The following is a 13,908-nucleotide window of genomic DNA, read 5'->3' on the forward strand; positions in this document are numbered from 1 at the left end:
AGCTGGAAAGCAGGCAATAGGAAAAGAGTTCCACAGGCGTCGTGCTCGTCACCCGTGTAGCTAACAACAGTGGAAACATCATTCATGGAATGTGCGGACTAAATTACAAAATAATGGAAGCAAGAGTGACAAGACTGTCGAAAATAAACCCAAGGTTTATTTTCATACTTCGGTCATTGGTTTATGGCCTGTCGCCTGCCACCGGAAAATGCCAATCTCGGTAAAATTTGCATCATTACAGACTGCCTAGTGCCTCACCCCTATTTTTTTAGGGAAAGTTGGGTTCTTCACTATAAACGAATATCAATGTCTGACCGTTGCTGCCATGGAAGACAGGTAAATAAAAAGGACAGTCTTAACGGTTCGTTGCAATATACGCGGGCCAGGAATGAAACTTTATTCCTCGCTGATTTTTGTGCTCTTCTGTTTAAAAAGAGTTCTTTTTGGCCGAAAGGGAGATAAGCGTGTAGACGAAAAACTGCACGCGCGTTGTGTCTGCTCGCCATGGCGGACCCTCACCTCGATAGCAGACCGACCACAACAACAACGCCGAGCTCTGCTTCGGCCACAAACGAAATAACTCACTACCTCAATGTAGAAAATGCAAAAATAGTCGCCTTTGTTATGGTTGTCGGGTTTATTGCTTACCACGGGATAATACACCTAAAATACGGTTAGTTTTGTTTTTGCATGTGGTCTTTTTTTTTCTTCTCCCTTTGACTCCCCTCTGTTGATAGTGGTTTCCGCTATTATCTTTCGTCCTTTAAAAAAAAAATTTTTTTATTCTCCTCCTCGATAAGTTTTTACTCCTTTTCTATAAAAGAATAAATAAAGATTCAGATTCGTATAACATAAATCTACGAACTTGATAAAAATGTATTAATGAAAAAAAGAAAAAAGAATTTTGTATTCATACAGAATGAGCACGAGCACGGTGCTATTTTTTTAAAATAGAAATTCACTTTTTACGTTATGTTTTGCGTATTAACTTGTTAGATGTAAGTACAAAATAGAAAACGCGCCATCCCCTCCTTATATGAAGAATGTGTTTCTATATAACGTTATTTCAATACGGTCAGTATTCATGTTCAGCATATACAGTGATTTTAATCACTAGGTACCTCCAATCACTTATGATTTTTGTCGCTTTATAAAATATATTTTTGATGCTTCTACACTTTATTGCCGAAATTGGAGACGTCATTTTATTTCACGCACCTGCTCTCCAAATTTAGGGGAGAACATTGGCCGAAGCATGAAATAAATAACCAAAAAATTAAACTTCCGGAAAGAACTATGAAAAAAAGTAAATAAAGAAAGTGAAAGAGAACATATATCCGTAATTGTTTAATTGGAAATGTTTCGATTTGATTAATGAGAACGAAAGTTTTTGGTGCAGTGGACTGCAGTGCAGATAGTGATCCGCGCTATTTTTTAAATCGTATTTTAAAGTTTTATGTTTTTTTTTTTATTCAACTGTAAGGTTAAAGTATAGAATAGGTACAAAACACCCTCCCCTCCCCATGTTAAGAATGGCTTTTTGAATAATAACGTTATTATTTACGTCCGGATCACTCTCTGCACTAGTATCATGTTTTTCATGGAACATTTTTTTAATTTTTTTTTTAATTAAAAACAGAAAATGAAATGACATGATGGTTTAAACTGGGCAAGCAAGCGCCATTTGAAACCAAAACATTTATTGTATAAAAATTTATCAAGATATAATTGGAAAAACATTTATTGAAAAGTTTGCGTAAAAAAATTATAATTTTAATAAAACAATTTTGTAATGAAAGCAACATTTAAAAAAAATTTTTTTTTTTTTTTTTTTTTTTTTTTTTTTCGAACAAATAATTTTAAACAGTTTAATTTTTTATTTATTTCTTGCTTCGGCCATAGTCTCCCCTGGAATCCTGGATTTGGAGAGCAGGTGCGTGAAATAAAATGGCGTCTCCAATTTCGGCAATAAAGTGTAGAAGCACCTACTTTTTTTTTTTTTTTTTTTTAACCCGATTAATTTTAACGGCAGTTCATTCAACTATTAAGAAAAAATTGAGATGGCTTTCTTGTTTATGAAGAAACCGAAATGCACCCTGATAGATTTAATTATTACTATTGTTTTATTATTATTATTAAAAATAATTTTATAGAATCACTCCCGTCTCCAATCTACTGTAGATTTTTTGGTGTAGTTTTATGGATTTCTCGAGTACGTAAAGAACACAAATCTAACCCTAAAAAATTCGGTAAATTTATACAAACACCGTGACAGCGAATTAACCCTAACCCTAACCCTAACCCTAACGCTGTCACGGTGTTTGTATAATAATACCAAAAATTCGATGGAGTGAGTATTCTATAAAACAATCAAGCAAAATTGGCTAACGATATTGGCCCCGTAAAATCCGGCAACGACAATAGCCGAAATGCGACCATACAAAATGAAACTCTGGTTCCTTAAAAGGAATTTAAATTGCATTTTTTTTTCTTTAAAATTTCACGCGGACAAGAATTTGGGATCAGCCCGTTCATCCTCTTTTTTATCCCAAATAATGTTATATACCCTTTTCCGAAAAAATTGAAAAATGTTATTTCTGAACCATTCCTACGAAGACACCCCCAGCAAGCACGTCGAAACAATAACAAATGTATTATTGTAGATGAGTACCATCAGCTACTGCCCTTCAGTTTGCAAATAAATAATTTAATAATTAAATCCATCAAAATACGTTTCGATCTCTCCATAAATCATTCATTTCAGTCTTTTTCTTAACAGTTGAATGAATTTACTTGTTTACTTCAATGACCCTTAAAAATTTGAAAATATTTGCTGTCGGATAGACGGTCATTTCTGGCCTTAAAGTTGTAACAAGCCTCGTGTATAAAAAAAAAAAACTTGAAATTTTCGCTTCTTTTCACAACTTTCTTTTCATTAATAATTATTTTTTCTATCTTATCGTTTTTCGTAATTTTTGGATATGTAACTATGAGACCTGACAATTACGTTTCGCTTGAAATTCAGTATCTTTTTCGTTTGTATAATATAAAAGCACCAACACCACAACAATTATTGTGTTTCGGAATTTTTGAGCTGAGGGTTGATAATCTGGCTTATTCAGGGACCACAATTCGCATCTTAGTTGTTATATTCAACTGATGTAACCTTCCGATCTGATACAACTGAAGATCAAAAGTTACATCGATCGGAAACGTTGTCAAAATAACAAACCAAGATTAAGATATTGGTTTAGGTTCAAATGATCAAAATAATACAAATTGAATAAGTTTTTATAGAACCACCCCCGTCGCCAATTGGATGGTTTTCCGATTAAATTTTTTTTTAAGTGCATTGAAAACGATTTCTACCCATAAAAAGTCGATTTCAGGCGACATTTCTTCTATTAAATTACTGAAAATTAGTTTTAATTAACAATTTAATGATCAAACGATACTGTAACATCGTTACAGTGTAACATTAAAATTTAAATCTAAAACTCTTCACTAAAATTTTTTTTTTTTTTGAATAAAGCAAAATGTGCGAAAACAAGATTAAATAAAAACTGAAAGTAAAAGACACAAGTAGTTGTATAATGAAATAGAAAATGCTAATTTACTTAAATATAATTCTGAAAAATTAAGTACATTATCATGGAAAACAGTGAATCGCAGCCGGTGGAAATCTTTCAAGAATTTGAAAGAAAAAAAGTGTTTTTGTACTTTGTTGGCCACCCGTAGAAAAAAAATATGAAACCTATATGATGTATCTTAAAAACACACACAAAAGCAAGTCATGCGAAACGAAATAAAGGCAGGTAAAACTCGTAAATATATCATAAAATATAGAATAATCTCGTTGAGTAAATATATATATATATATATTTTAAAATTAAATGCTATACAAATAAAAAATCAAGTGCAGTATATACATGCTCTAATAAAGAAAAGAACTGGGGGTCCAATTTACATTAAAGATACATTAGAGAATCGATCCCCAAGTTTGTGACCAGCGAACGCATCTTGATTCGTTTCATTTCTGTAAAAATCGTGACATTGTATATATGTATACATAAGACGAAAACTAACGAAATATTAATTAACTCGCAGGGATATGCGGTATTGCCCGGGAGTCGTTTATTTTTATTTACCAAATTCTTTTTTCTTTTTTTTCTTTAAGATAGGATTTTGAAATGTAAAATTAATATTTACGGCTTTACATTATTAATTGAACCAAATTTTATAAAACTATAATTATATTGAGATAATATTGTTTTAATATTTATTTATAAAATTATCGACAACTTTCAATTACATGACGATTTGCTAATAATTTCAAAGGTAGCTTAAATGACTTAGTATTCTACAGTTTAAATGTTTTCAAATTTCGAAGAATCATTAAGTAATTCATTTTATTTTATTTTCGACATTAACGAGACGTTAAAATGGCTGACTTGTTTACGAACAAATCGAAATGCATTCTGATTAGTTTGATTTCGCATTAAAAAAAAAATAGGATTTAAAAAATATTTTGGTACTTTATGCTATTGTATTTTTTTTTTAAAACTAAATGAAAGTTACATTGACACGAAAAATACAGACACACGATAGTGTGTCTGTATTTCTCTTGTCAATGTAACTTGGATTTGATGAGCATTTTTTTAAAAACGTTATTGCTTTTTTTAATTTTTTTTTTCATATTATTATTATTATTATTATTCACCCCAAACAAGGCACAGTGCTAAAGCGGTTACTATTTAGAATTGAAAGTGTCTACAGACACTATGTAGGGAAATGAGCGGTGATGTTTGTTCACATTACATTTAAATTTCTACAGGTTACTACAGTCAATGAAGCAGAAAGCAGGAGGGAATTCTGAAATCTAGCAGTCTGAGGGAAGAAACTAGAAGGCTTTCTAGCATCTAGGAACCTCTACAGTAAAGGGGTGGGATTTTGCTGCTAGACAGGTTAGTTGGGGGTATGTACGTTGCGAGGATATGTGCTCTGAGTTCATCAGTTCCATGAAAGTATTTGTAACAGACACAGGAATGCAACATTGTGGCGATGGGACAGGGGTATGAGCTTAGTTGATAGTACGAAACCTATTAGCTTTTAAGCCTTTTTTTTAATTTTAATTTTTATTTTTTTTTTAACGTTGCACTAGTCCAAATGTGGCAACAATACTCTATACATAGGCGAATTGTGGCTTTGTAAACATATAAGATACTCTCAGGTGTGAGTAATTTTCTAGTATAGTAGTGGAACCCACCTTCTTTGCAGCAGCCTTGGCAATGTCCTCAATGTAAAACATAAAAAAGAACGTTCATAATACAAGTAAATTTAATAAAAGTACTGTTAATAAAGTAAATTTCTACATTAGGCACGAAAATTATTTCAATAAAAACATTGGCTCCTCTTTTCAGGCTACAAGTTTAGATAATCATGGGATATGGTTAACGGAGTAGAAAACGGGTGGGGGGAGGGATAAAACCCGACAAATAACCGTTACCAAACGCAATAAAATTTACTTTACTATGCTGTAAGCCCAGAATTAGTGATCATCTTAAAACAAAATTGATTGCCCTTTTTGATTTTGCGAAGTAAAAGTGGCCATAACAAAGAATAATTATTACAGTCAATCACTTTCCACAAATATGATTTTCTGTTGATCAGTTCTTATTTTTTTTTTTTTTTTTTTATGGGTGTTTAATCTTTCAGAATTTGTTTTGTAATCTCAAAATTTATAAAAAAAAAAAAATGAATAACCATGTTAGAGCAAAAGTTTAGATTATACTACAACTTATTTTGAAATGAAGAAAAATTTTGAAACCGTTTAAATAAGCTATAAATAGACAGATCGGTTGAAAATTTAATTTTAGCATGTTTGGTGAGAGTTATTTTAATTTCTTATCTTCAATTTTTCAACATACAAAATAGAAGCTAAAACTCAAGACAATAACGGCAGCCATCGTGGATCATTTTAAAAAATTTTAGAAGTCTTTGAGACTACAAAACTTTTTAAAATAACACTTCAAAAAAAATTTCAGAACTGAAAAGCTGTGTACTATATTGATAGAAAATGAAATCTTTTGCATATGGTAAAATTTTGTTATATATATATCCTCCTCTTTATGTGTGTGTGTGTGTGTGTGTGTTTAACGTACTGGGTGCATGGGTTACTCGGGGATATTTGCAGTATGCTAAATAAACACTATTCTAGCAACAAATGTAGGTACTGTGTAGATATATCAGTCTAGAAAGAAAATGGATGCTAAGTTCTTAAAATGCATCCAACAATGATGTTTATGATACGTACTGATGGAATAACAATATTCTAACTTCTCATGAAGCTTTCAATTTCGAAATTATTCAATGCCAAGCATCGGTTAATAGCCAATACTTGAAGGTGTGAAATCGGTAATTTATAATATGTATGAACCGTTATTAGCACTCGACTAATTGTTGGAGATGGAGATGTTCAAAAGATGGATTTCGTAGTTCAAAATGAAAAGCCTTGCTTTTTTGAGTGAACCTAACTTTCCATATGAACAATTATTATCCGATATGAAAACTTTAACTGTGTGAGTATTTTCTTTCTAGGTCGCTGTGTCTACATATTACCAAATTATGTGTATACTTAAATGAACTTGATATAAACGTCTTTGATGATACTTCTTTATCTAATTATTTTATGAATTCACCTTTAGTTGAAATGATTGCTTCTATTTTGACTGCAAACTGTCCACAAACTAAAATTAAGTGGTTCCTATTCATTTTAGACATCAACTGAACAATGGTGGCCTTTAGTGAAGCTCTGTTATGAGGATGTCGATTAGTCTCCCTTTCAACAATGTTGTACATGTAATATGCCATGGGATTAGATCTGGAGACCAAATGGTCGTAAAATTTCTGACAACCAGTCCTGGGTTTCAATTGTTTTTTATGAAGGTGCACAATTTTTTTGAAAACCTGACCTTCTATTGCATACTTTATCCATCCAAAGCTTAACAACCATTTTAAGGACACCATGGTATCCAACAATATTCATCCCACAACCTTATGAGAAAATGTAAGATGACCTGAACTTCACTGCTCGCAACTCATAAAACCATCACATTAGTCGGATATTTGGTGTGCATCACCCTAAATTCTTCAAAAGAATATGCAACAAGCCACATCTCTTTTTTTTTTTTTTTTTTTTTTTTTACCATCACATCCCTCTAACTCCAACCAAACCATATGAACAAATGGTCAGACATCTAAAAAGTTTACTGATTTCTAAATCACTGTTTTGCAGCTAAAGTAACTCTGACTTTTCATTTCTTCTGAATTGGTTAGATGAAATAAATTTTTAAAAATTATATAAATGATTTGAGCATGTAGTGAACTTGAAATAATGTCCTCAAATAATCTTCACACTCTGTATATTACAATTCTGGTCTTTTTTGTTTCTTACAAAATATAGTCTTCTTTAATACACACCTCCTCTGTCATTTCTCCAGCAATCTAATTCTGGCTGGAAGTTTTTAGTTGTAATTCATAATGGTATATTGAGTATCAGCTGCACTAAGTATTTAACTTTCAAATTCCAGAAGAGTGTAACTTACAATTGAAGTATGCTTAGTACTTTATCCGTTATGTCACAGGTCTTTGTGACTTCTACCCGGTCATGGCTGATGAAATGAGAGCAGGCTATTCTTGTAGATTAAATAAAGAGTTCTGGTAGAAATTCTGTGCAGATTCCTGAGCCTGACAGAAAGATTCCTGAGTTTGACAAGGTACACCTCAAGGAGGTTGGGAGTTACATTGACCAAAATGTTGTGAAAATTACACTCCAGATGAGAACAATAGTTCAACTAACCCAACTAATACAAATTATCATTCCTTATCTCAAAAATTCAGAAACCTAGCATACTGCATGTTTTTCGCCAATATGTGACTTCGACATTATTTTCTTTATTTACGATTAATCATTTATTCAAATCAAAAATGGAACAGCATAAAGTATTGAAACAAACTTTTTAAAAATCCTATTTTAAAAAATAATATAATTAAATCCGTTAGAATGCATTTCGATTCTGTTTTTTTATAAACGAGTCAGCCATTTTAATCTGCTAATAAGAAAAAATGACTTTATGATCCGTTGATTTTTGACAGTTAAATTTAATGATGGTAACATTTGACCATTAAATTATTTAATGGAATGAAATTGTTATGAAACAAAAGCTATTTCTAATAAGGTAACGTTGTTTTAATCTTTATTCATAAAATGATTGAATGGGAATAAACTTTCCATCTTTTAATACATTAGAATTTGCTAAGCATTCTAAATGCAAAACTGACTTTCTATTTAACACTTTAAAGGCTTTCAAATTTCTTTCAACTTTCGAAAGAAAGTAATTAACTTTTTCTTTTCAAAAAATTCAAATTGCTGACTTGTTTTCAAAGAAAGGAAAATGCATTGTGATGGCTTTAATTTTGTAATTGAATAATTTTTTTAAATTTGATTTTAAAAAAGATTTTATTTTGCATTTTTGATTTCAATAAATAATTAATAATATTAAAAAAAATTAACTAAACTCAATTATGTGCAAGGAAACACGGACATCATGGCTACTACAGTGCTTTGTAGATCCATTCTATCATCGAGAAAACCATGACATAAAGATATGACGAACAACACTGTTATTAAGCTCCATGAACAGTAACAATCTCTGATGTGAAGATCTGAAGAGGAATCTTCTAAGAAATCAATTTATTTCTTTTATTCTTTTGAGCCCTGTGTATTATATTAAATTAGCGGGGGTACCCGGCGTTGCCCGGTTATGGTGAAGTGTGTGTGTGTGTGGGGGGGGTCTAAATCAAAATCATAATAAAATGGAAAATAAAGAATAAGCAAATGAAATGTGGCAGTGTCTGTCCTTGTTTACGGTACTACAACCTGGACACTCACCAAAAGATTGGAAAGAAACCTAGACAGCACATACGCCCGTATGCTACGAACAGTATTAAATATATCTTGGCAAAATCATCCAATGAAGCAGCAACTTTATGGCAACCTACCTGCCATATCTAATACCATCAGGGAAAGATGCCTACAATTTGCCAGTCACTGTCTGAGGAGCGAGCATGAATTGGTGAGTGATGTATTGCTATGGACTCCACGACACGGCCGCACAAGCAAAGGACGATCTAGATCCATGTACATCCAGCAAATAGCACACGATGCCAACTGTGAACCTGAAGATCTGAGGCAGCTGATGGAAGACTGGAAACTCTGGAGAGGAAGAGTCGCATTGGTCCGGGCAAGGAGCCCGTCTTGATGATGAAATGAAATAACCCTGTTTAAATGTTAAAACTTTTTAAAAAATTGGGAAAACAAAAACAACAAAAAAAAACAAAAAACTGAACGTAATGGAAAAATAAAAAAGAAAATAAATAAATAAAAAAATTGGATAAGTAACCCTGTTTAAATATTAAAACTTTAAAAATTGAAAAAAAAATGTCTGTCTGTGCGAACGTACAACCTTAAGACAATGATGCTGTCACTATAACCACTATTCTACGATCGCGTGAGCGAAGTAGCATCATTTTATTTTTTTTTTTCTATTTAAACCAATTCAAGAAGGAACATTTTTCGCAAATGCGTGTTTAGTTAAATTGTCATGAAGGAACGATTTTTTGCTATCCTCCCTCATTATGAACATCAATTTTTAAAGGAAATAATTGGCTATTTTTTTTCTAATTTTCATATATTATTCGAGCAAGACATCGCCCCAAACTATAGAATAACGTATAGAAATCAGTGCCTATCAAGGTTGCATCTGTCCAGAGAAGCAGAAGGTATGAGTCTCTCAGAAATTAACCATCAGAAATCTTGTTGGAAATCTTCCTAAAATTTCAGTTTCTCTTCACATATATCAAACCTTGCTATTTAGTAATCTTCTCTCTCTCAGACATTATAGTGAGCATTTGGCAATATCTGATGAGTTCCCAGAACCCAAACCATATAATGGTACATAAGCATCAAGAGCCAGTAAAACAGCCTCCATCATGAAACGGCAAAAACAGCCTTCCTCACTAAACAGTTTTACAAATGGGACAGAAACATTAAACAAACATGCAATGGAAATGGCTTAAAGGAACTGTCAGAAATACATAAAGTCTTTCCATAAAACTGGAAATATAGCCCAACCAACAAGGTCCCAAATATTTTCTAAAAGAACTATTCCAGGAATATATAAATAAGGAAGGCTTTGTAGACTGGCTGAAAAGGGAATGATAACGAGTTCCCAGGATCAAGGCTTAATGACTAATGCTTTTTAAGATGAGGGGTTTCAACAATGATAACACTAATAAGTTCTACCACACAGAAGTAGAAAGTGTTTGTCACCTGACATCCAGTCGTAAGGTTCTGCTAGGGGACGGCTACTTTACAATGCAGCAAGTGTGTAAATTTCTTAAAAGTAAAAAAAAAAAAATTGAATAAACAATGTATTAGCAAGTCTTGAGACATATATCAAAAGAATTGTTGGAAATAAGTTATACATCATCTGCTATGACTATAAAAATACCTACAGTTACATAAAAAAGTACCTATTAAACTGGACATAGTGATATGGGAAAAGATGGAGAAAATAGCAACTGTAGTTGAAGTCAGCATCTCTAATGATGCTGGCTTAAACAGAGCTGAAAGGTAGAAGGAAACAAAACACAGCATGAAAAGAAATTGGAATCTTAGGAAAATCTCCATCATTCCAGTAATTATAGGAGCAACTGAACCCATAAAAAAAGTATTTTAAAAACAACCTTGCGAATATACCTGGTAAATCAAGTGCAAGAAATCTACAAACACTTGTGCTTAAAGGGACAATTAGAATCCTAAAAGATAATTCTTTGGGAGTCTCTGAAATAGCAGGTGAATTACTGGCATCTGGTAGGATGCCACATCCCCCTCAAAAACAAAAAGATAAGAAAATTGAAAAAAAAAATTTGTCTGATATAATTTTATTAATATACAGGGTGGGACGATAAAGTCATCGCACTAAAGAAAGCAACACTACAGCTTTATTTTAAAACTTTTCTTGAAAAAGTCAGTTCAGTTAACTTGATTGTGTAGTAGAGCTGACATTTATTTAATGTAGCCGCCTTCAGCCTCAATCACCACCTCGATATCGGTTCAGAACTAGGAGCATGCCTTTTCTACATTCATTCTTTCACTCTTAGCTCGGCTATTTTGTACAAGGAGGGGTTGCTTTTTTTCGCCAACATCTTTGAAGTCATTGTCTCTGTTAGATTGACTACGCTTAATTTCGACTTCTAGTTGAGCGATGGAGATATCAGCTAAGATGTTAGTTTTTATTTATTTTTTTTAAAACACCACTCTCCACCCAAACTGCCTACCGTTGTTTGGATTCCTCCTCCCCTCCCGTTACTACCACTTTTTTTTTTTTTAATTTCCAGGTACCATCGCTAGTCTATTATATAAAAGACAAAGTGTGTGTGTGTGTGTCGTGCAAAAACATTCTACACATGTGACGGATCTTCACAAGATTGATATCGTTTTTAAGCTTGATCCTTCGGACAATAAATATCAAAAAATTGATCAAAAGCATTCCTTCCTTCACCCTCAACTGGGCTGTTTTGTACAAGAAGGGGGTCACTTTTTCGGCGACATTTTTACAAAGTCATCATATGCGCTTGCATTGACTAGCCTTAATTTGAACGGCAGCGAAATCCTTTGTCATGGTGGTTAAGCGGTTTGCTTCTTTTCACCTTTTCCTCCTTTGCATTACAGGTTTGAGCCTACCTGCCTACTCCTGTTTTTTTTCTTATTTCGAGGCTTATGTAATAGGATTTTTTCCTTTTTTAAAGGGAAAACTAAATTATTTTACCGTTCACTTAAACTTTTTTTTTTTTTTTTTTCTGGTTGTATTGACTCCTCCCTACACCACCTCTCCACACTCGGGCAACAGCTAGTCTATATATATATATATATATAAACGAAAATGTATGTCTTGCAAAAAATTTCGACAGAAGCGACGGATTTTCATGAGATTGGTATCATTTTGAAGCCTGACATCTTAGACGACAAATATCGAAAAATTGGCCAAAAACATTAATTCCTTCATTCTAAACTGGACCCTTTTCTATAATTTTCTCTCCTCCTGCTACTACGACAATGACGTCATGTTTGACCTAGAAAACATTGACGTTAGTTTAAACCACCTGCAAGTGTTTGTACAGGTTTAATTTTATCTGTTCTCAATTGTATGTCTATTTGGTGTAGGGGTAACGTGTCAGGCTTTTTTTCCCGCCTTAGCCTCGATGCTTCGGGTTCGAGCCTAGCTTCCTACCTAAACTTTTTTTTCCATTTTTACACCTTTTTTCCTTTTCCTTTTTGCTTTGTTTTGGTTTTTCCAATTTTTTTTTTAACATGTTTTTTTTTTTTTTTTTTTTTTTTTTTTTTTTTTTTATAATATTAAAACTGGGTCACCCTCTCCTACATACACATCTACAAGCACTCGGGCAATGCCAGGTACCCCTGCTAGTCTATTACATAAAAGGGAAAATGTGCGTGTTTGTATGTCTCACAAAAACTTTGGACAGACACATCAGAACATGACAAAATTGGTATTGTTTTTAAGCTTGATGTCTCGGACAACAAATATCCAAAAATTGGCCAAAAACATTCATTCTTTCACCCTCAACTGGGCCGTTTTCTACAAGGAGGGGTCACTTTTTTGTTGACATTTTTGCAAATCATTCAAACCTTGCGTCAACGATGTTGCATAAGACGTTATTTCGAACCTCCGTGACGTCACAATTATGGTGGGCGCATCGATAAGACCGTTTGCTTTTTTTCGCCTTCTTTTCCTCTTGCACGTTACGGATTCGAACCTGCCTACTACTCCTAATTTTTCTTTTCTATTTTGTGCTTGCAATTTTTTTTCTTACACACATCTCAACACCCTTACACGTACTGCCATACACCTGGGCAACGCCAGGCACCCATGCTAATCAAATATATAAAAAGCAAAATGAGCGCACATTTGTGTATGTCTGCGAAAGGCTTTTTGCGTCGGGTTTCTGGTGTCGGTTAGATTCCAGGAGAAGTTTTCTTATACTTCCTAGATCATAATATCTCCGATTCACAAACGGACACTTTTTTTTTTTTTTTTTTTAAATCGAGTTTTAAAAGAATTCTCAACGTCCTGTTGTGTCGGCTGTTTGTCTTTTTGTATAAAGCAAAACTATTTGAATGCAAATGCCAACTCCCGGCCTTCGCCCGGGTAGTATCTGTTCTGTAATTTGTCCTTGGTTAATGTAGGAGAAACCCTTCATACTGAGATAATTACTATTTATTTGGAAACTGCCAGAGTGCCTCCTTTTTAGAGAAGCTGGTTTTCCCCACATTAAAAACGACCTTGTGTCTAATTTGCTTTCGTGGGGAAGCAAATAAATAAAATGCTAACTCCTGGCCTATGCCCGGGTAGTATTTGTTCTGTAATTGGTCCTTGGTCGATGTAGGGGAAATTTTTCATACTGAGAAAATTACTATTTATTTGGATACTGCCAGAGTGCTCCCTTTATAGAGGAGCTGGTTTTCCCACACATTAAAAACGATCTTCGTGAGAGGTTTAAAAGTAACGCCATTTCTGCTAGTCATCTTTTTGATTGACTACATTTAATTTGAACGCTTTACACTTCTGGTCGCGTCATGGAGTAGTGGTAAGATGTGAGTTTTTTTGTTTTTTTTTCACTTTCTTTTCCGCCTTTGCATCACGGGTTCAAGCCTGCCTGCCTACTACCACTTTTTTTTTTTTACGCCTCCAAACACCTGGGCAATGTTGGGGATCTGGGTTCCGCTGTCGGTTAAATTACGCAAGAAGTTTTCTTATACTTCCGAGA

At 33.3% G+C, this 13,908-nt stretch overlaps 1 protein-coding gene across 2 annotated transcripts in view; it reads left to right on the top strand.

The window, feature by feature from the left end:
* Positions 1-430: 430 nt before the first annotated feature.
* The window catches only part of LOC145241457 (N-acetylneuraminate (7)9-O-acetyltransferase-like), a 166,075-nt gene continuing 152,597 nt past the window's right edge, over positions 431-13,908 (top strand). The window contains exon 1 of one of the 2 annotated variants that reach the window (XM_080104436.1): positions 431-673. In XM_080104436.1, the coding sequence (XP_079960562.1) occupies positions 505-673 (169 nt within the window). In that variant the 5' untranslated portion in view covers positions 431-504. The remainder of the gene's footprint in view (positions 674-13,908) is intronic. The other variant, XM_080104435.1, reaches the window with a different exon arrangement.

Source organism: Euprymna scolopes, chromosome 20, assembly GCF_053919585.1.
Source record: "Euprymna scolopes isolate OS-2025 chromosome 20, ASM5391958v1, whole genome shotgun sequence".
Lineage (NCBI taxonomy): Eukaryota > Metazoa > Mollusca > Cephalopoda > Sepiida > Sepiolidae > Euprymna > Euprymna scolopes.